General features: G+C 27.9%; 1 protein-coding gene across 1 annotated transcript in view; it reads left to right on the forward strand.

Moving 5' to 3' along the window:
* LOC107451220 (neural cell adhesion molecule 2) overlaps positions 1–25,695 on the forward strand; it is a 94,867-nt gene that overhangs the window by 37,667 nt on the left and 31,505 nt on the right. Inside the window, exons 2-4 of the mRNA XM_071178756.2 lie at positions 8,082–8,420; positions 12,418–12,528; positions 19,183–19,386. Of these exons, the coding sequence (XP_071034857.1) occupies positions 8,082–8,420; positions 12,418–12,528; positions 19,183–19,386 (654 nt within the window). The remainder of the gene's footprint in view (positions 1–8,081; positions 8,421–12,417; positions 12,529–19,182; positions 19,387–25,695) is intronic.

The following is a 25,695-nucleotide window of genomic DNA, read 5'->3' on the forward strand; positions in this document are numbered from 1 at the left end:
TTCGGAGTCACACATGTGGGGCTAGATTACTGAAACTGTCAATCACTATCTATCAAAAAGTCCTTCCTGATAAAATCGAGTTTACATGTCTTATATACAAGTGAATAGAAATTATATAGTTGTATTGGTAATTTCACTACATTATTCCTCAATCCCGACTGATTCGAGCTAACATGTGATATACTAACATTTTATATACTAGTGAATTGAAATTTAATAATTGTCGTGGTAGCTACGCTACACTCTAAGACTGATTCGGCGTTGATGTGATTGAGTTTCCTACTTTGAGAACAAAACAAATAGTTCTCAGTTGATCGGAAAAAGGACAATTATGACCTCTGAAATTTTGATAAACTATGTCCTCTGAGATTTTTGGAGACATTATTGTAGAGTCAAAATTAGTTTCTGAAATGTTTTACTTAACTTGAACATTCAGGTCGGCATTTTTTACGAGTTAGAAAACTCTGATTTAACCTAACCTATAAATATCTTCAAACCAAATTTTAAGTAATTCAGAAAACATAATTGTAGTACTTTTTACAATATGAAAAGTCGGAAATTGAGGTTTCAATATAAGCATAAATCACAGTTCTTATATCGTAGTTGGATAGAAAGTAATCTTAAACCGCAAAATTACGAATTTGATATTACATTTGATTTAAACTCTCATTAAAAACGTTTTATTTTTTGATTACGTATAGATTATAAAGAGCTTTGAATTGCTCTTGGAAATATAAAATAACTGAAACATATACTACCATGCGAAATACGCATAATATTCCCAACATACTTCTCAAATTGAAGATTTTATCCTAAATTTTTCAAGCACGCTCGGTAATCATTTACTTAAAAGATTAGTTTGCTATTGCAAAACATGCTTAATCACACACTCTATGTTTACAGGCATGGAAGTTTTCTAGAGCATATTTCTATATGGAACAACGGTGTCTCATTTATGTATTTTTTCGAGCGTTCTAATTTAAAGTAAAAATACATTTTGGTATTTATTAGCAATTAATAAGCAGTTCAATAGTTACTAAAAATATATGTTAGATTATCGAAAAAAAAGGAATTTGAATTTTTTTCTTATTCATAATCAAAGAATTATCAATAAATGATTTTGTTGATTGGATATATTTCAAGTACTAATAACTGTTTCTCTGAGATTAAATCACTATAGGAGAGTTAAATTTGAAAAATTATTCTTAGAAACTGGGCCGTGTTTTGAGGAATTTAACTGTAACATAGAAAAAGACAACGGTGTACCATGGTGTATTTTAAAATCATAAACTATTTAAACGCTAGTTTAAATATCTTCACTTAATTTGACCTAAATTAATGCAAGATAACAAAAAGTATGGAAATTTTTTTAATGAAAATATTGCGTCAAAGGGTTAATAATAACAAAATAAATTAAAATAGAAAAAAATACCTATCTTAAATTACCCGTGAACACGAGTTAATTAAAACATCAGCGGAAACCAACTTATCTTTTAGTTTGTAAGATGTTATAAAAAGTATTAAATTAATACGCATATATTTTCCAAACATTTGTAAGAAGAATTGAAAGTGTCAAAATTTTAATTGTTTCGCAGTTTCAGGGTCCTTGATATTAACATTTACTAAAAACTTCAGAATACCGAAGCTAATATTTAAAGCTTAAAGGGGAACGTATTAAACTATATAGAAGTCGATGAAAGCGAGGCAGTAACGACAATGTATAAAGTTTTGTATGGAAATCTTAAGGGTTATTTTTATCTTAGACAGTAAAAAAAAAAAAAAAAATCAAAGTAGGAACGTAACTTTAAGTTAAACCAATCATACAAGTACTATTTGAAAGTATGTTAAAATTTACAGACAGTTTCTTTAAAATGGGTGTTTGGTGATTAAATTAGAAAAACGTTTTTGTGAATCTTAATTAAGCAGGTACCCGAAGTGTCACTCGCAAATAAAGCTGAACTTTTAAAATTAGCTTTTTTGGTTGTAACTTACTGTATCTAAGACATTTATGCAAATTATTGATAATGTTAAGTATAGAAAATGTAAGTTTGAACAAATAAATTTATAAAGATTCTCAGATGTTTCGTCAAATGTGTGATAACGAATATAGTAGGATGATTCGCTTTAAATAATAAATTATCGTATTATCATAGAGACTCAGCTTATCAAATTCAGAGTTATGCAAGTATTTTGCAAATTGTTATTCGAAACAAAAGAACTTTTATTCTAATTTTTAAATGCAATCTTCTAGTCTCAACCTTCAAAACGCATACATTGGAGTTTCTGGTTTAAACTTTAAATTGAGGAATCTTAAATCAAAGCAATCTTTAAAAGCAAATATTGCTGTTTGTCTGTGGGGTTAATAGCATTTAGCGATTATTTAAAGTAACATTTGCTGTTTTTTTATAATTTATAACATAACAATTACTTCGAAATCGTTGAAAATGGCATATGTATACTTTTTAACAAAAAAGAACTTATACAAAAAATAAAAATTAATAATTATTTATTATTTTGTATTACCTATTCAGCAAATTATGCAAAAACATTTACATTATGGGTAAAATATCAAATGCTATATTGAATAATATAACTTAATATACATACGTATAATATACATACGCATTAAATAATAATAAAACAATTTTCCTGATAAGTTATTGAGGAAAATCAAACTCAATATAGTTTAAAAACAATTTTTAAGTAACTCACATCATAGTCCAATTCATACTTACTATCCCTAACTTTAAATATCATTTAATGATTTAATGCATTTACTAATACTGCCAAGTCCAGTATATGAAATGTTTGTGGGCAGAGGGTTCATAAACTAAAGCTATATGAATGACAGGATTAAAGTCAATGAATTTGACCCAAAATGTTAAGGGTTATGCTGCGAATTTTAGGTATTACATAATGTTAATTTAATTTTAATTCATATAAATTTCGTAAATATTGATTTAAGGAAAAGCAATGCATCCTTGTGTTTTGAAAGATGAATGTAATTGTTTTAGTAGTATTTACACAAATTATATAAAGTGCCTTTGTTAATGTTTGTCTGTAATAATTTTACCATAACTTATGCGCAAACAAGCGTACGAATATCTGAAAGATCGTAAAAACTGATTTTTATTTATCGCCCATTTAAGAAACTATGGAATGGGATATGGCGAAAAATGAGAATTGTGATATGCATGGAGCATATAATATGACTTGTCTTGTTTAGAGTGCCATAAAATACACTGACTAAAACATTTGGTCAAAACAACAGTGATACGATATAATTTACCGCGTTTCAGGCTCTATGGGAGAATCAAAAAGCTGAGTAATTTGATAAAATTAGCAATAAAATATAGTTTTATAATGTGTGATAAAATTTGATAAATGTGGTAAAATTTGTAATTTTGTAGGGTCACCTCAGCACTCAAAAATTTAACATTGTTGTATACCTTGGAATACTGAAGGAGCCAATTTAACCCTTCCCAATTTTTTTTTGTGTTGATCAATTCAAAATTTAAAATCTTCAATAATAATCATAATAAAATCATTAAAAACGTGTTATAGACTTCATCATAAAAATTACATGGTATTTTATCCAATTTAATTAGCAATGATATTTGATTAAACGGAACCTACGTGTATACATTATGCGTGTATACATTATGGATGCGTTGAAATACTCTTTTTTTCTGAAACTTGGATATCTCTTGTAGAAAGAATGGTACCTTGTACTCCCAAACTACCTGGGTTAGCTGCGTTACGAAATACTTAAGGATTTTGGCTTTTTCATTCTAGATAAAAGGTTCTAAATACTTGAACTTAAATTGGATCACATTATGAAAAGTCAGAAATTACAATCACTTTTCAGCAAGTTATTTTTTAATTAAAGAACAACAAAAAACGAGAGAGACCAAGCCCACCCCATCCTCCTTTCTAGCATTAGAGCAGAGCATAAAAAACACATATTTGATCAAATTAGCTTGTTAGTTTTTCATTTTCTTACTAAACGTGTGTAATAAGAACTATACCTATAATTTTAAATCCAGAGATTCAGATAACATGTTACAATAACGGCAATAATATGAACAGTTTAAATATCATATATTATGATTTTACTAACCAGAGTTAATGTTTTTTCTTTCTTTTCTTTAAAATTAAAAATGTCCTTACAATACAGTACAGCAATTTTACCGGAATTTCTTTCTCCGTGCATGATGTTTCAGGAAAAAAGTTAAAACATAATTACAAGTGTAAATGGTTTCAATTTAAAACAAAATATTAAATGTCGCTATTAAAGATAATGTGCTACTTAAAGCAGAAAACAGTGTATAAGTAAGTACATATATATCAGCAGAATCAATGTCATTAATCTATCTGTATCACTAACCTAAACCAAAACATAATGTCGAAAAGACAATATTTTTGATTAATGTGTGCAATAATGAAAACTTGAAATACTTTATCACTTCATTAGTTTAAAAAAATAACCAAAAAACTTCTACAAAACAGTTTTGTTTTACCAAAACGTTTAAAGATATATATATACATATATATATATATATATATATATATATATATATATATATATATATACATATATATATATATATATATATATATATATATATATATATATATATATATATATATATATATATATATATATATATATATATATATATATATATATATATATATATATATATATATATATATATAATAAACCAAAGTGCGTGATGTTAATAATAAAAGCTTGTTAAAGCAAACGCAATAAAATAAATTATTTATTTTACGTTCTATCTAAGATTACTGTTCATTGATTTATTGCAAAAGTTCGAGCTTAAGTATCTAATTTTGTAGCAAGTTTATGAAAATAAGTAGAATAGTGAGTTTTTAAGTAGCTCCCTCTACCTAATTAACGTACTTTGCGGGAGTTAAACCATAATAAGACATTGATGAATCGTGGAATTTATAATAAAAAAAAGGTGTGGAAGTTAAAAATCAATTTATTGGAAATACATATTATTAATGTACTTGAGGGAAATATTTCTTTCTCGATACTCAATAATTATAACCGAAAGCTTGTATCTATTATTTTACTAACAATGTTTTACAATGAATTTTTAATTGTCTCCTTAGTTTTATAAAGTACAGAAAATAAAGATAATCGATAAATTGAAAACATGTTAAAAATATTATTTATCATTTCCGTTATTTACTTCTTTAGGTTACCTTATTTTACAATATTTATCCGATTACTTTTTATTATAATTTATTGCTACTGCCTTATTTTATTGAGTTTCATGACAATTTCAGTGTCTTACAAAAAATTAAATTAATATTTATTAATAAATATTAGAATAAATATGTTACCTTAAATTGTAATGCAATGAATTTCGGCATAATAAACTTCAATCAGTTTAACTTTAATTTGCGACAATGTTAGATAATTTGGAGCGAGTTCATTCCTGATATTGTTAAAATTTTTTCCTTTTAAAGAATTTTTTTTTTGAATTTAATATATCTTTACAATAGATTATAATGTTTACTATGTTTTGACATAAATTTTACTTCGATAAACTTCAATCAAAAAACTTTTACTTGAAAAAAATATTTGCTATTTTGTAGCTTGTTGATCCATAATTTTCTTTAAATTGACTTCTCTGCTTAGAAAAAAACAAGAAAATAGTTAAACATTCGTTAATAATAGATTATATTGCTTAATCTGTATCATTACTAGTTTTATATTCTAAAACTTCAATCTCTGTTAAAATCAACTTCATGTTTCTTGAACGTCACACAATGAATTTTCATTATTATTTACATGGCAATAACTGTTTCCCAACTATACTATGTCCATGATTATAACAAATATAACCACTTATAATCAGCATGTACATGGTTTTTTTAAAAAGCAACAACGAAATTATAATTCAATAGTGAGTTGAGCTACTTCGGAAATCTAATATAAGATACAATATAATTCCCCAAAACATTCTCCAAGTGAAATTTTTTATCACGGTGGATCGTAATTTCTGTTCAAACATTCATCTTTATAATATTTGCAGTTCTGAAAATCAAAAACAGACATAAATCTTCAAAAATGAATGTTTTTCTTATTGAGGTCAAAATGACCCGTTTTGGCTGCTTTAGGAATTTCCTTAAGTATTTATTGTACTAAACAACATGAAGGCATGAAATTTTGGTATAGTATACTTAGAAACAATTTAGGAAATGCCAAAAAAGATGAGCTTCGAAGCTTGCGTGTATCTTCAAGAATAACATAAAAAATTACTTAACTAACTATCAAAAGGACTTCAATGGCTCTTCTAGTGATAAGGAACAAATTATGTTGAATTTATTGCAAATTTTAGAATTCAATATATAGAGCAACGTTTTAATAACAGGTTGCTTTATTTTAAACCAAGAATCTTTAATTTTTCTAAGATATTCTATTATTTATCCTATTTTTAACGTAGAAAAAAGAGATTTATTTATCAACTAATATGTGATATACTAATGAGTTAGACAATAACACTTTTATAAGTTTTAACTTCAATTATTTAACTAAATATTAAAAACTCTGGTTTACTTTAGTAGCATCCAATTAAAAGTTAAAATTTGTCGTTGAAGATCTTAAATTTTTACTTCTTTAACTTTCTCAAAGAGGATTTGTAAGACCTTGAATATCTTTTTAATAGTAAAACTTTCATAAAAAAAGCAATTAAATAAAAAGATGTTTGCATTTTCTATAAAAAAAATCGAACTTTTGTGTGTAACTTACGCTATAATATATATAAAAGCACTGTTTTAAGTATTTGAACTCTTAAGCAGCTAATTAAGCTTTTAAAAAAAATTCATTTATAATGAAGAAATTATTATAGGTTGGTTTTCTCTTTTCTGTCCAATTTTTGTTAATTTCAATTCATTATTTTTCATGGCTTAACTATTTTAATTAATAATTAAATTTTTTTTGTACTTAATTTTTTCAAAAGAAAATTATGTTCTCGCATTACAGATAATGTTTTTTTTTTGTTGAATACTTTTGTAAGCATTTTACCGATAACCTTAGTAGGAATTTTTTGCAAAAATATTTTGTTTCGCTTCGCTTAAGCCTAGAATATTTTATGTTTTCTTTAACCATTTCAAAAGGTTCTTACGGCTCATTTGCAAATTTTTTTGTTTAATGTTTAACGTTGTCGTTTATTTTATTCAATGATACTGGCGTTAGAAAAAGCAATTATTCTGTTAACTAAGTATTCTTTATTTTGTTTTTACAAATTATTGCCTATATTTCAAATTACTATCATGCTGTTAGTAAACCCATTGTTTATTTTCAAGAGTAATTGCTTTCAAGGAGCCAGTCTATCTTTTTAAAGCCGATTTTGATTAAAAAATGTTTTTTTTAAGATAAAACTATGAACTTTTATCATTCTAAAATCTTTTGAGTTTTGTTTAAGTCATGAAGAACAGAAGTTATGATGATTAAAAAAAAACAATTGTTTTGGTTATTACACTGATCATTGTAACTCTATTGTCCCTTTCCTCAAGACTAATTTTTTAATTATTTTATTGAAACTTAAATCCAATTTCTTCGAACATTTTAGCTAAAATACTTAAAAATGTTCACGAATGTTTTCAGTATATATATATATATATATATATATATATATATATATATATATATATATATATATATATATATATATATATATATATATATATATATATATATATATATATATATATATATATATATATATATATATATATATATATATATATATATATATGTGCGTATATGTGTGTGTGTGTCTAAGGAATAGACTACAGAGTAGTTCGTTAAACTATTATTTTATATTTCACAAAAAGTAATTGGCCTTTTTTTACCAAATTATTATTTTGTTGAAATCTATTAATTTTCATTATTCCTGCTTTATTATACTCATAAAAACTTGACTTAGGAAACATACTAAACATACCACATAATAATTAAATATTTTGCGGCAAAACTAAGTTTCAGCAACCAGAAAAAAAAATATATTTCCACAACCTAAGCACAGTATTTTTTGTATTTTCAGAAACTGTTTCCAGTGTCCTTGGTATCACCGGTAGTAAAGTAGCCTTACCATGTAACATCACCCCTCCTGTGACGGATGACGCAGTTGCGCTCATCTTATGGTATAAGGATGATATTACAAAGCCCATCTATAGTGTTGATGCAAGGAAAACGAACATCGAACAAGCAAGACACGTGACAGGCGATGCAGTTTCTAGTAGAGTTAGCCTCAGCCTTGATGATCACCCATCAATGCTGTACTTGGAATATTTAACAGAGGAAGATGAAGGTGAATATCGATGTAGAGTTGATTTTCGGAGATCGAGAAGTAGAAATGCGATCGTTTTTTTACAACTTGTAGGTAAGTTGAATAAAAATTTCAATTTTATTTTTATGTGTTAATTTTGTGTGTCATGTTTTGATATTTATATCCATTCAAAAAGCATTAGAAAGATTATTTTTTGCCAAAAGCCATTTGAAAAAAATTTCGGAAGTAAGGATGCTCGATGCTTTTTTGTTTAATATTTTTATGTTTTTTTTTTCAATATCAGCTGTTTAATGACCATCCTTCCCTTTTTTGAATTCTGGTCAAAAATCAAGTATAAGTATTTAATTTTTTAATTTTTGGTAAAAATACTCATAATAGTAATCGTGAATTAAACAGTAAGAGATTCTGGATCAAATTACGATAAAAAGTACCACCACATTGGGTGCATTAAAAGTAAAATCTATTTTTACCGATAAATCCATTTATACCGTTAAATCCATTTATACCGTTAAATCCATTTTACTCTAATTTTCACAATAATATTTGCTTAATTAGAGTTATTAAGTCATCTTACTGTAATTACTACTGTTAAAATCACGGTATGTCAGATTTTCACTCCGTAACATTTTTTAGTAAAAAGTACCTTCATCCTGAGGGTCGATACTTTTTACTGTAATTTGATACTGAATTTATTTACAGTGTATATTTGATCTGGTATAAAACAAGAACTTTACCGAAATATTTCTAACAACGATCGAAGAAGTTAGGAAGGCATAAAATCTAATTTTAGATGTATATAACTTTTTAACTTCTCAATGCGACAATTTAACAGCTTTTGCTACATCTGTTCCAGTAGAGATTTATAAGACTTTAATGAAATATTTTTCCTAAAGTTTTAAATTAAATATTTGTCTGAGCATCTCAAATGCATGAACCTCATTTTTGACAAGGATTTCAAAAATATGTAGATTAATGAAGAGAAGAATCATTAATAGTAGTTATGCGTATAACAATGCTAATTCAAGGTAAAAAAATAGATTCTGTTTTTTTCTTTTTTGGAGTAGAAGTTTTCAGTTCTATTGTCTATTCACACAGCGGAAGATAATGGTAAATGTTAACCTAAAGACGCAAGAAAAGGATTTTCTACCATTCCTTAATAAATTATTCTAATTCAACTAGAGTTAAATGTTAGAATGTGCTAGAATAAAAAACTCAAAATATTTTCTAAGAAAGAAGAAGAATTCGTGAAACTATGTGTTATCCAATAATGGAAATGTTGAACACTGTTAGAAATTTCTCGCAAAAATGGTTAAAGACCAATTAATTTTTTAATTGCTATTTTACTATATTCAAACAAAATAGTCAAATTACCATGAATAAGATGGTATTCATACTGTTAACTGTGAAAAGAACCGTTTATTAACTGCTTTCACCTGATAAAGTTAAATGACCAGAATTTTATAGCACCAACTAGCACTTCATGAAGCCACTTTGTTGTCTGCAGCAGGGTGCTTATTATATCCGAGAGGTCTAATCTATTTATCTTATGATTATTATGGTGGATCGGAACGGAGGTTCGAATCCAGCATGTCACCGCAATATTTCATCCATTCCATTTAACACACGTCCTGCACTCGTCAATTTGTACCCCTGACCTGTTTGGATATGAAGAATACGATATTCTCGTTGACGCATAGATTACAGCACCATAAAGCTACTAAAATATCTCCAATGTTCGATTAAATTCCTTTTTCATGATTTTGAAACCATGCCAGTTGTAAGTGGTTAAAAAACTGTATAGTTTTGTATTCATGGTTCCTTAACCATACTAGATGTAAACGGTAACAAACCGTAAATGTAAAAAAAAACTACTTTACGGTTAATTGGATAGGAAGAATGCTGATGTATATTTTGCCATCATTTTAGAAAGAAAATTCTAACGGTGTGTAACGACGCAGTCTACTATTATTTCAAGATATTTTATAGTTATGTTTTAATTGCTTTAAATATATTGTTTACTTTTTTGTGCGCTTTTAATCATCTATGAAATTACTATCACGTAAGCTATAAATCATATAGTTTCCAACAAAATTTAAGAAACTTTTGTTTAAAATTAAATGTTATTAGAGTGTTTTTTACTTTACAGCCAGTTAGAAGTTGAACATATTAATTTTTCGCAAAAACGTAAATATGCTTTGTTTTTATTATAGAGTGGGAAAGCTTAAATACGGATACACACTTTACTGTTGAAATCACGCTAAAAGAGAGAAAAATGAACTTCTTGCGTGATTTATGAATTTTTCAGCGTTGAAATATCATTTTTAGTTTTCACCTCTAAACTGATGAATAAAAAATTATATAAAAAAGCTAATTTACTTTTGGCATGATTTAGAGGTCTACACTGCACGAACGGATGGAAGAGAAATAATTCTTATGTTTTTGGAAAATCTCAGAAAACACGTTGACATTACATAGTAGTCACAAATCATTGTCTGTAATAAATAAAAGCATGTAAAAACATATTATTTAATTTTCATTTATTTGTGTACATTCAAAAACACTTTATTCAATTATTTTTCAGCTTTTTAAAATTAAACCCAATGCAGATTTTGTTACATTATATAAAATTTAACATGAATGAAGATTACTAGTATTTTAATTTTTTTTAACGAAGTTTTAAGAAGTTTGACGAAATGCTTTATTTAGAGAAACCCACATATCAGCCTTAACTGAATATATGCGCTTTAATTAATAATATGTTTATCACACCAAGTAAATTTTGTCTTCACTTGCCTCTCGTTCTTATACTTTACTAACGCTCTTATTAAAAACTCTTTCAATACAAGTCCGTTAACTAAAGATCACTAAATTGTTCCACGCCAGTTTTTCTTTCTAGAATTTCTTTCCAGAAGAAGTTGTTTTTGAGGAGTCAAGATCAGTTACGGTAACAAAACCTTTGCGGTTTTGTTACCGTTTGTTTTGAGGAGTCTAGATTGAAGAGTTAAGGTGTAACAAAATCACGAAATTAACCTCATAAGGCTTTATATAGTTGTTTTCTTCTGACTTAAGGTAGATATGAGTGCACTTTATATTAGCCTGCTGAGAGCGGTTGTTTTGAAAGTGAACATGTTTTCTTTACATCTCAAATTGTGTTGAGGTTGATTTAAATCTACATCATAGCAGCCTGCTGAGGGAAGTTTTTTCGTGTGTGTGATCTTTTTTTCTTATCTCTTTAAGTAAATGAAGTTTATTCGAGGGGAGATTAATTTCATCTGATTTCCACGGAAAGTATTGAGGCGTTTATTGATTGAGGTGTTTATTGGGTGTACACAGTTGCTCTTTTTCACACTTAAATTTGTTTTGAGGTTAATTTAAACCTACTTCACAGCAAACCTGTTACATTAGGTTGTTTTGAAGTTGTGCAGGTTATTTTTTCTACACTTCAAGCAAATGAAGTGTATTCGAAGTGTACATTATTTCACTTAATTTCCATTAAAAGCATAAAGATGTATTTTAAGGAGTGAAAAGAACTTTCTATTTATACTTGAGATTGTTCTAAGAGCGGCGTAAATCTATTTTATAGCAACCCAGTCATGAGAGGTTGTTTTTAAAATGCAAAGGTTATTTTTCAACACTTGAAGAAAGCTACCAATATTCTATGTTGAAATTTACAAAGAAATGAAATAGGAAATAATTGTTTTTAGATACTAAATAAAATATCAATCATCAATGACTATCAAAATGCCTACTTTTGCTAGTTCAAATCCCCTACAAACATAAATTCACAAGGTTTGTAAATATCCACTCAAAATCTAGAAAAAACATCCTAATAACTTGTTTAAGTGTAAAAGAGATCATTACACTAAATTAACAATTGCTGTAGAAAATGCGTTACCTTTTTAAATAAGAAATAAAATGCATCAAAATGTGAAATAATAATAGTTTTGTGGTTCCGTTCTTATTGAAATTTACTTTTAAATATTAAATTTTTTTTCAAAGAGTTTACTCAAGTTTTGAAAAAGATTGCTATAAAATGTAATATAAGAAACAGATTTAGAAATTGAAATTAAACTTTATTTACTTTTTTCAGTTCCACCCAAGAAACCAATCATAACTGATCATAATGGGGAAATTCTTGAGAGCTTAATTGGACCATATAATGAAGGCGATAATCTTCATTTAATTTGTGAAGCTGAAGAAGGTAAGCATATCTTGAAATTTATAGCTAACACCTAGATTTGCTAAAATTAGGTCAATTCTACCCCAGATTGACATTTAGAATTCCTTCCTTAACTTTTTTAAAAAAATGTATCCTAAAAATTTTTTTTTGACAATTTTTTTTTTTTTTTTTTTTTTATTTTTTTTTTTAAATTTCCTATGAGCTGCACAATCAGTCTTCCCGATGAGCAGAAACTAGTGCATTCTCCAGAAGTGGTATCCTTTTTTTCAGGACCACCACAATGGGTGAGATACCGTTGGCCATGTTAATTTGGACGTCGAGTTTCTGCCACACTAGATGGCAGCACCGAGACTCTATTTGGATGCTAAAGTGCACTAGGAATTTTAATTTTGCCGGAAATGCCAAGAGCCAACTAGGCACTCCAGGGATCTTTTACATGCCGCATAATCATGCGACATGGCCGCTGAGGATTTTCCGCATTGCGAAAATCCGGTGTCTGGGCCGAGGTGCTTGCTAAATTTTGTCATAATTTTGTCTTATCCAGATGTTTTCTACAGTTTAACTCATTTATAACATCTGGGGATAAAACGCCACTTGCATTCAAAAAAATAATTGTAAAATTATTTTATAAATACTGCTAGTGCAAAATAATATCAGACTTTATCTTGTAATGCAAGTGAGTAAAATTTAGGCGCGCCTAAGATTTTAATTAATCAAATTTTCGTTTCAGCAAAAAATAATGTGAACATTTGCTGATGCCTTTGTTCCTTACAAAGAGTAACAACCAAGAATGAAAAAAGAGTTCCAAACATCAATTAGGTAGAATAATGTGAAATACCAGTATTAGGACCTTATGCCCATATTTAAATCAGTGTACCTATTCGGGAAACTAACGTATATGCTGCTGCCAATATATATATATATATATATATATATATATATATATATGTACGAGGTTTGTAAATTAAATAGCGGCAACTTAACCTTGAAACTCACAGAAGAGCGGACATGTGCAAATAGGATATGGGAAAGGTGAGGTGGCGCTGTTATCGATGTGTAGAGTGCAAAAAACAGCCGATCTGCTTAGAAGGGTAGGTGTTGTGTGGTGTTAAAGTGGGGAGTTTCGTTTCTGTCGCTCTAAAGCATGTTTTCAAAAGGTGATCAGCGGTCGTGGCTTAAAATCGAGGTTGCCCGGGGCAAAAATGCAACAGAATGCTGTCGAGGATTAGTGGAAGCCTGTGGCGCAAATGTTTTGCCGAGGTTTAACGAGACTGGAGCAAGACCAAGCTTATCGGATGTATTTGCACCAAAAGTTTGCCTGGTTGATAAATTCACCCAATCAGGTTGAAGGAATCATATCTGTCACTATTTGGAAAAGTCTTGGGATGTTTTGTTTACATTTTGTAGATACGATCATAATGAAAATAAAGTTAGTTATGTTAGAATCATTGCATAGTTAATCAAGAAAGAAATGTTTTTTTATGAGATAGAATTCGGTTTTGTTAAATGTTGTTGCGTGTTTGTAAGAAAAGTTCTCATGCAGAACATTATATTTTAAATATTGAACAATGAACATTGGTCTATATTCTATTGCAAATAAAATAATACTTATCTGACTTATTTTAGAAAGAAAATTTTAAGAAATAATGGATTTTTAAATAAAAACTTCACATGGCAAATTAAAATCTGAATTAAAAAGTGCTTTATAAATAAAATTGATGTATAATAACATGTATGCTTGTTTTTATTACTTTATTTCTCTTTATGTGTTATACAAAAATACATTTAATAAAATAATCTGATTTTTTTTCATTCTATATAAATGAAAATGAGTGAAAAATAATTTTTCTATCATGCATGAAACATTTTATTATTATGATTGATTTTGCTATGATTTTTGTTAGAACTTAACAGTTACCAATTAAGTGAAGGTAAGTAATATAGATATAATCAACATTGGTATTCTAGACATAAAATTAACTTGTTTATAAAATTGGTTTTAAAATAAAATTTCTTGAAGAAAATTTACTAACAATTAAGTTTTTCCAATAAATATACAAAGTAAAATTTTTATAGGACTCACACACAGCACGAGACACACAATCTTAGAGCCTCATTTTAGTATATTTGTTGATCACATATCTTTATAAATAATTTTCTTATGTGTGTTTCCTTTCAATGCACAACATTAAGGAATCTGCATAATTTCTATGCAACAAGAATATATATATATGTAGAATATATGTATATATATTTAATTATATATATATATTCATATTATTTCTATTGGTTTAAGCAACATTAATACTTGATTATGAGACTTAGTATTAAGTAGATAAACTATTTTACAATGATGTTTTGTAAGTCACTCAGGCAACCATTGTTCGTTATAGACCTCAGGTTTTACAATATTTAAAAAAGAATATGTTTGTCCATTAGCAAAAAATATTTATAGATTGCTCCCTGTGTACCTAAATCAAATTTTAGCCCACAACCAGGCAGTAGCTTACAAGAAAGAAGAAAAAAAACATCATGACAGAGTATGAAATTTAAGGGCTAACTCGTAATCTTTCCCGAGTAAACAACTGCATATTTTTTTAAGGTAATTTTGTTTCTTTTGGCAATTGTTGTTGACACAAACAATTGTTATTGACTACTAGTTAGATTAGTACTGTTTGCCATAACTTTGGCACCAATCAGTGAAAGGTATTGCGTCAGGTTGCTTTATTTACTTTGGTGATTCGAAGACATGCCATTACAATTTTGATCATCTGCAGAAGGAATGGCTCACCTGATTTGGTAACCCGACGTCCTGCATGCGAAGTCTTGCACTTCATGGTAAAACAGTTTTAGGAGAACCGGTACAGCACACCCTCAGTCTCTACGCAAGCTGATCAAAATGGTTACTCAACCACTTATTGACTGCAGCCAGTGGTGCTTGACTTCAGTGTTCTACTCGTAACCGTGTCTTAACGATCAGTCCAATGCAGGACTAATAGAGATGAAAAAATGAACTTAAGAGTTTAAATTTGTATTAAGGAAAAATTCTACTGTATTAGATTTTATTCTTGAAATTCAAGGGCATGCACATTCTAGAAAATTTACTCAAAAGCATAATTGAAAACTATTAATAAGAGAGGAAAATCATTTGTATGCATTTAAAAATGAAGTAAGCTTTTGTGAACTTCAAAAGTTTTATTATTTTTCAAACAGCACTTTTTATTACTCACAGGCTCAATAACTTCTTAAACTTTTTTTCTGGCTTACTAACTTAATTTATTGCTAAATGTATCACTATGCTGATATCTGTAATTTTTTATAACATATAAGATGTTATATATTATATACATACTATTTATATAACACAGATTTTTTTAAACTTGCTTTTTTTTACTTTTTAAATTGCATTATAGTTTTTAATTATAAAACAATAAAACATTAGCATTATTTGATCTATAAAAATTTTTTGAATGAATCATATTTTTACTGTAACATAAACCAACATGAATGATAATATTATGGTGTTTAATTTTTAATTCCATGGAATGAAGTTATTGAGCCAACTAATGTCACATATTTGTTGTCTTTTATCATTGACTACATACGCAAAGTTTGTTTCTCATATTTTTTCCTTAAATATATCTCAAAAATGTAGAATAATAAAAACATGAGCACGTCTTCATTTATTAAGGATTCAATAAAATTATACTTAGTTAAAACAAGCTCTCTTCAAAGAATCATGTTGTGGTGTTCACATGCTCAGTTGCAGAAGTCTAGAAAAATAGCAATTTTAAAATTTAGTTGGCACATCACTCATTTTAGTTGGCCCGATAGATCATGTTACGGAAATATCCCTGAACTGTGTTAGTTCATTTAATAGTCTATTTTCCCTTAAGAGACAACTACTTTCTGCCACTCTTACAGGGCAAGAATCACTCGTTTCCATAACATTAAAAGTTTATCTCCTGGTTATTGACAATATGCAAAGAAAAAATATTTAAATGCAACCTATTTATCAAACTTAGTTAATAGTGCCAAGAAGAACCAGTTTTCAAATGACTTTCAGTCAATTAAATATAAAAAATTAAAATGTGATTTTACATAGCTCATAAAGCAGTTCAAAGAAAAATTTTGGTATGGCATGAACTAAAAATTATTGCTATCTCATATTACAGTAATGAAAAATTCTTTTTCATTTAGTCTATTTGAGCTGTGCTAGAGACATGCAAATAAAAATTTAAGAAAATTCTGCTAAGTTACTCTATTCAAGTAAATATCTCTGCACTTAGTGTTACGAAAACAGATATGTAGTCTTTAACAAATTAATTTTCACTTTTATTTTTCTTATAATTTAGTTGAAATAAAAAATGTTTTCACCAATTCACACTACAACTTCATCAATAGTAACAAAATAAAGTGAAAAGTGGCTGTGAATTCTTTTTCTTCTAAGTTAAGTTTTAAAAACAAAACTTTTTTCAACTTACAGCTGCTAGCATTTATGTAGTTAAGATTTATAAAAAGGAGAATTATAACATGCACTGTAACTTTTATTCATGGCATGAAGTTGTTATTCTCTGATTTAGAACATTTTACTAAGTGATGTTTTTTTTAATACTTTAGAAAAATGTAGCAAACAAATCAAAAAAGATAAATTAATGTATGTGCTTTGAAAATCTGTTGACTGCTACTAAAAAAACATATGTTAAGAGATAAGAAATTTTATAAATAAATGAAACTCCCCTCTTTAAAAAAATCTAATCAATGTTTGAAACTATCAAATAAAGTAAATAGTAATAATTGTTGTCAATATGTAAAGAATCCAATACTTTTTATTGACAATCGCACTATTTTAAGATCAGTAATTAGTCTATTCAAACATTCATGATTTTTAATTTTAAAAAAAGTAATCTCACTCTTTTTAATCCTTAAATTTGTAATTTCGTATCCCTCACGTTTTATTATTCCGAAAAGGTCTATCTTCTGAGTGGTTGAATATAATATACAAAATCACTCAAAAAGAAAGCCCCATTCAGCAAGTGAGATATAAAATTATCTCAATGTTTATTCTCAAGAAAACAAAAATTACTGAATAGTATACTATCAATTAAGAAAATAAAAGAGGCATTCTTTCATAAGATTTTATCAACACTTAAAAAGACACAGAAAAAAATATACGATATTAACACTAAATTATATTATGGTTTCTCAATAACACGCACGTATTTATGTATTAAAACTGATAAAACAATACAGAACTAAACATATAGGAAAGCTAGATAGACGTTCTCCGATTGTAAGCAGACGATCGAGGTTTAAAACTCGTCTGCCTGGTTTAAACCTACCTCAGACTAGGTTTAACTTAGACAAGGCTGAACTAGATCTTTAGAACCGCGTTTTTCCTTTAACTTCGTTTCTGCAATGCAGCTTGGTTTAACTTCGCGGTTTAGACAAGGTTTAAAGTTAAACCTCGTTCTGACAACTCAGCCTAAGCCTTTTGAAAACATGCTTTAGAGTGATGGGAACGAAACTCCTCACTTTAACGCCACACAACACCTACCCTACTAAGCAGATCGACTGTTTTTTGCACTCTACACATCGACAACAGCGCCACATCACCTTTCCCATATCCTATTTGCACATGCAAGTCCTTCTGTGAGTTTCAAGGTTAAGTTGCCACTATTTAATTTACAACCCTCGTATATATATATATATATATATATATATATATATATATATATATATATATATATATATATATATATATATATATATATATATATATATATATATATATATATATATATATATATATATATATATATATATAAATATATATATACTTTTTCATTTCATTTTTTAAATCTTTTTAACCGGCGGCGTGATGCAAGAAAGTCTATTTTAATAAAAACAATCATTAAAATTGTGTATGGGGAACCAGAAATTAAATTCTCCAAAATAACTTTACTCTACAAATTATAAAGAAATAAACATTTGCAATGTGTATTTAAGCGCTTATGAGTATTTAAGTGTGATGTCAAAAGTTGATTTTCTGAATTCAAATCCAGTAATTTTGAACATTGCAACTTTCTATTGACCAGAAATACTAAAGTCTGATAAAAAGCTAGTGAGTCATGGTTGGAGGAACTGACTTAACCACATACTGTGCCATGGAATTTATTTCGAATTTATTTATTCTATTTATTTCGATAGCTACAGAATTTTCTAAGCGGATGAAGTTCGAAATGCCATTTTCTGGCTTAAAAATCAACTGACTTTTATCGACGCTGCAATGAAAATTAAGAAAAAAGTTAGCAAAAGGCTGTTGATGACAAAGGCTATTAAATCATTTATTGCTGCTCACTAGCTGAATTTATTGTAAAAAAATGACATTATATTCCGATCACTTTAATACTTGCATGATTTAATAATTACGCGATACAGAAAAGTTCTTATAAATGCTGTATATATAAAAGGAAACCAGAATTTTAAACATGAAAGCATTTTAAACAACACAATAAGTGTTACGCTACAGCTATATCAGAAATACAAGTATTTTGATAAATGATTTAGATAAATCTGTAATTTTATATAATTTTTTTAAATCAAAATTGCTTATCACTAGATATAAATTTTTTATGTCACCTTCACCTTGATGTTGAATATTTATATTCACAGGGAAGCCCCTTCCTTCAGTGACATGGTGGAGAGAATCTGTCCTTCTAGATGACACATACACCGTAACACCTCACGGAGTTGTCCGAAACGAGCTTGAAATCCACTCACTGAAACGTCATGATCTTATGGCTGTCTACACATGCCAAGCTTCAAACAATAATTTTTCTCAACCCTCACTAGCTGCTGTAACAGTTGACATGAACTGTAAGTTACATTCCTTTAGAATTAATCACTTTCATTGTTGTTATGGAAATAGGGTAAGGAAATTCCTTTTCGCTCAACAAAAAGTTCAAACAAAATAAGTCATTAGTTGGAAGAATTGAACTGTTAAAAGCGAATGGTTCACATCAACAAATAGAATGATCTATATTTTGTTTTAATTATATTTATGCAGAATCAATAATGACATTTTGATTCATTATTATTATTATTATTCATTGAAAATCGAGCATTAGTTAAGCTGCTCCGTTTTTTCCATGTAATAAAAAAAAGGTAATATGAAGAAGAAAAGAAAGCGGTCATGACAGTTATGAAAGACGCATTATTGAAAAAATGCGTCGAACACTTGTCGCCATACGTGATGTTTTTAAATAACAGTTTTGTTTCTGAGAGTTTTTCCATTGCATGTCATTTATTTCAAATTAAATTTTTATTTCAATAACTTTTTGATTAAAGATTACATTTTTTTCAAGTATTAATTGGTTTTAAAGATTTAAATAATTGATTAAAAATGTTTTAAGATTTTACGCTTGAGCATATTTCAAATGATTTTATTGTAATAGTGAGAGAAGTGAACATTATTTACTAAGGCAACTATATAAAATTGCGTATTAAACATTTGCGTAGCAAACATATTGCGTAGCAAACATAGAGGGGTGGGGAATGTCAGCGAACAGGGGAGGGCACAACTGCAATAAATTTGTCTTGAATATTAGATAATTAATTTGCTTTAATTATGTAGAACTTAACTCAATCTGATAAATTATAAAAATGTATAAGTGCACTTATACATATTATAAGGTTAGAAAAAATTATTTTATGTTTGAAATAACAGAAACTGATCAAGATAAATTTTAAATTGCTTATTATGTAACTTACATATGTTCCTTTTTGTATGTATATATATTCAAAAATGAAATGAATCAGTTCAAAATGAAGATAAAACAAAGAAAAATTATAGACATAATTTTTCTTTGGGGGAATAATAAGTAAAAAAATAACAACAGTTTAAAAAAAAAAGAAAAAAGGATGAAATTTTATTTAAAAAAACCGGAAGAAAAAGATATAATCTTTTCATCAGCCCACACGATTATATCCGCAAAACAATGAAACTTATTGTTTTTCTTAACTTTCGTTGAGTTTCCTTCTATTTATATATATATATATATATATATATATATATAGTATATATATATAGTATATATATATAGTATATATATATATATATATATATATATATATATATATATATATATATATATATATATATATATATATATATATATATATATATATATATATATATATATATAAACAATTTTTGTAAGTAATTTTACCTGGGCCATATTTCTTGGTTTAATCCTTTACGTTCTATAAATTTCATACAATTTTTTTGAGGAAAAAAACAATTTAAGAACTACAAAAATGCCAAGTAACATCTTCCCACATTTACTCGCATACTTATTTGGAAAAGCAGAGTTTATTCAAAATCAAAATATCTCTCAATATTCTTGTCAATTTTGCTCATTTGATTTGATGACGCACTTTACTTAATATATATATATCAGTACTTGGAATGCTTTATCTAATATTCTTATGGAGACATAAGATTTATATCTAGCCCCGAGCAATTCAATATTCTCTTATCGGAACAAATCTGATCCAATCAAATCAACCTGAAAAGAAGACCAGCTCGTACTACACAAAGAATGGTAAGTCACGTCACCCAGAACAATATTTAAGATTGATTTTAGCTCACATGAGAGAGCAGAACTCTCGTAGAAAAAAGAAATAGAGGGGAAAATATAAATCATAAATTTATAGATATAAACGTTACTTTTTTAACGCATTATATTTGCATGACATTGCTTGAGAGTTATGTATGCCATTGTTATGTTTTATTTCTTTCATTTTAGAAAGCAACAATGTAGTTATGTTTTTAATGAACAATTAAATGCATATATTTTCAATCGCAGATCTCCTAAAATTTATCTTAAACCGTGCTTATGATTTAGCAAATAGGAATATATGAAGACGCTGGCACGAAATCACTATCAATTGGTTTGAAATACATGCCTACTACTTTAGTCATATATCAGATAATATCTCTGTACATCAAAAATGTAATTGTCGTCTTATTGTTTCGTGCATGCATATTGCATAAATAAATCATTTGATATAGTCAGTAATAAATGAGAAGCATCCAGATGACTTTGTAATTTGCATGCAATTGCTGTAAATTTGGCAAATAACTTCTAAAAGTTATAAAGATATTTGCCTTTAAAGACTTTTAATCCCTTCTTATTAATAATAGTTGTTCTTATTGCATTTTCAGTTATGTTTATTATTCGAAATTAAAGGCTTTAAACTAGTGGTGTTGTTCTTTTATTACGGAGAGTGTGTCACAAATCGGAAGACCTATTTTCGAAAAGCTTATAACAAATAAAATATTACCAATACATCAACAAATTTTACTTTGGTAAAAAATATCAATTTTTCCGCAAATTTTCAATATATGAATCTTTAGAAAAAAGACAGACTTAAGTCAATTTGTAGTTAATGGCGTTGTTTACCTACATATGCTGCGATTGAGGATATTTGTACTGTTACAGGGATATTGTGTATCGTTCATTTTTTAATAAGATTGGTCTTCCCTATCCTTATTGAACATTCGTTGTTTCCTAAATAACGAGTGCCATCGATGGATAGAACGCGGTTTAAACAACGAGACGCAACTTCCTCCATGACCACCGGGCTCTCATGACTTAACACAATTTTCTGTGACTTTTTTTTTCTGGGGTCACATTATACATTTGTGACCTGCACACCAAGCGATTTAACAGAATTTCAACGACGCATCATCATTCATAGCCTCTTTCGCTACCATTAAACGTGATACGATGCAGCCAGTGTAGAAAGACTTAGACTTTAGACTTGAGAACTGCCACACCACCAAAGTTTCACAAATTGAACAGTGGTAGACAAAATGTTGATGTTTCTTTACAAGGTAAGTAAAATATATTGATGTATTGGTAATATTTTATTTGTTGAAAGCCTCATTCATCGTGAAAGAAATTATGACATGCCCTGTACTTTAATCATAAAATATTAGCTTATTATGTAAAAATTTATAATAGAGATATTTAGTTGTGGTTTTATCATAATTATGTGTTGCACACTAATTATATTTACTTTTTAATGAGTTTTCTAATCGAAAGGATCATAATTATTTTCATTAGGTTGTTTCTCAATAAGAAAGCTTGGAGTGAAACTCAACAGTATAATTCATAAAATTTCTCTCACCAACATGAATTTAATTAGTCTTGCAATTTTTTTTCAGCCGTTTGATTTATTTGGTGTTATAAGTAATGTTTAGAGTTTAAATTAAGTGTACGTTACTTTTTAATAATCAATCGTGCACATTTACGCATAAAATTCTTATGTTATAAAAATGAAATGAATGCCCATAAAATGCAATTTAAGAATTGTAAACACTTAATTCCGTTCTGGTCGTTGAATGCCGCTATCATTATAATTTGTTAATTTTCCAATTTATGTCCTGAACACGGAAGAAATCAAATTAGTTCAAATCTATGAAATGGGTGTTTGCAGTTGCTTGTTAGAAATTTCGAAACTAATTAATGACTTTCAATGTTTCCAAAAAAAGAAATGGAAGTCGAATTGAAATGCACAATGTAAGTCTTTAAAAAGAAGTCTGACATTTTTAGAATTTTTTCCTGTGTATGTCGTTTATGCAGTGATTTCTTACAATATCTTTCAATATTTATTCCCTAATTTTGATCCTGAAACGAATAAAATCTTACCTTCAAATATGAAAATTAAATAAGCTTATAAAGGCAGAAAACACGTTCTCCATTGTTCAATGATCTCAAATAATAGACGGCCAAGAAATCAAAACTGGCTTTTTCGTAACATTTCTCTTTTTAAATCTCGCAAACAAAGGCAAGCGTCACGCACAGGTTGGATCATTACCAGCCATTGTTCGATTCGAATTTTCTAAAACTTCTATTAGAACAAAAAAAAAGAGAAAGGAAAACTCCCCCTCTCCACGATATTTCTGAAAGAGTTCCATTTCATAAAGTGCTTAATCTATTAAATTGATCAGGTAGGTTCCGTGGGAGTTAAAATTTGTTTTATTTTCATTCTGAGCTGATCGATCGTGGCATGAAAGGGGGAGGAAAGCCATTCTTCAAAATGGTTTGTTTTCTTTTGTATAAACATATTTTTTAATCTTAAAATTTCGGAGACAATATTAAGTTCCTGAGCAGGACGGATAATTGAATACCTTGTTTGGATTTTTCTCATTAATACATAGATTTTGTTTCATTTTATATGTATTTACTTTTATTTCTGCACTTATGTGCTGCGCAAATTAAAAATTGATTAAACACTCTTTCAACGCTATCGACGTTCATATAATTTGAAAGTTTAAGGGAGAATTTTTTTTGTCAATTGTTTCGAATATAGGATATTTAAAATTCATTGATTTCATTTTATGTTTTGTGAGGAATTTCTCCAAATGGATTGAATGTATTTTTATTGTCATTGCAATAAGTTTTTATTGAAATCAAAACAATTGTGATTATAAATAAAAAAAATTTCGATTGTTTTGTTAAGCGGAAAACGACCCCTTGCAAACATTTAAAGCGTTTTTGATGTTTGTGTAAGGTCGTTTTGAGGTGTTAAGGCTAATTTGAAGTTTATTTAAAGTTGAGTTCAAAAACGACTCTATAAGATCAACCTCCCAAGGATTATAATCAAAGCGTATGAAGTTGTTTTATTCCCGCTAATCAGCAGAGTGAGGTTGTTTTGGAGTTGTACATGTTAATTTTTCTGCATAATTTCACTCGATTTCAGCTATAATTATTACTGAGCTGTTAATGAGGTTGATCTTATGAGCTACAAATGAGGTTGAAATTGAAGTTTATTGATGAGGTTATTTTTGGTGCAAAACATAACCTCATTTTCTACCTCAGGTGTATTTTTTGCACCTGTGAACCTCAAAACGACCTAAAAAGTCCTTACTTTTTTGTAATGGGGATTTTAGTATTCTTGATGAGATGTAAGATGATGTAAGAGTAAGAGGAGGATGAGATGTAGGAATTTTGTGATGCTAAGCTAGTTCAGCCATTATATAGTATTAAAGCTGCTACCGAACTTAGTGAACTGAAAATTTTTAACTGGTTTTAAAGCAATAGTGAAGACGTTATAATTATCTAAACAAATTGTTTAAAATTCTCTGAAATGGTTCAATGTTAAACTTTTATGTATAATCGAGAGCATTATATAATATTATACCGATTGCATTTTATATTGTTATTTTTTATTCAAATAAAATTTTATATGAAATAAAAAAAGAAAATTGATAATTTATTTGGTGCAATTCATGATGTTTGGTTCAACGATACTGTGAGATTGAAAACTAAGTTTCTAAAAATTATATCGCGAAATAATTATTCTTTATCGCATTAGATAATTACTTGTTTTTATACAATTATTTTCAACTTTTGAAAAAAAATGTTTGGAAAATCATGGATTAAAGTTCGATGAATATTATGCATTGTATGATTTGAAAAGTACATAGTCAAGCAAATACAGTCAACATAAAAATTGCTGTTTTGCAAAACGATCTCCATTGAATTCGCATTACAAAACATGCTCAGTGTTTTAATTATTAGTTTCTTTCTCATTGTTTTATGATTTAAGAATATATCTAAATTTTTCATATCCGCCAGACATATTACAAATGTGATAATTCTGTTTATTTTTAAACTTAGATAAATCTGTTTATTCTTAAATTTTAAACTACTTATAAATGCTTTATTTAAAACGTATATTTTTATAAACAAAGTGTATTATCAGCAAGAAAAAAGATAGCTTCTATTCTTGGTGTTAATTACGTTATTTATGATTAATTAGCAAAAATATTTGGTAAAAGTTCAGTTTTTTATCTAAATATTGTTGAAGGCACTTTTTTACGAGAGTATCTGTTGCTTTCTTTCACATTTCAATGTAAAAACTGTCATTGGAAGAATGTTTTATTTCTGACTTGAACTTATTCAGATCTTTTTATAATGTAAATTTATTATCAATAGGAAGAAACCAATGAATTTTTTCATGAATCATATAATAAAAACGTAACATTTGAATGGAAAAAAACGGAGCAACACTCGCAGGCCGGACTATTTTATTGCTTCACTTTTTATTTGTTTAGAAATAAAATTCATAATAATAAAATGAGGCGTTTTTCTGTCTGTGTGGTTGCCTCACTTA

This window comes from Parasteatoda tepidariorum, chromosome 3 (assembly GCF_982258835.1).
Source record: "Parasteatoda tepidariorum strain Cologne lab strain chromosome 3, Ptep-v5.0, whole genome shotgun sequence".
NCBI classification, from domain to species: domain Eukaryota; kingdom Metazoa; phylum Arthropoda; class Arachnida; order Araneae; family Theridiidae; genus Parasteatoda; species Parasteatoda tepidariorum.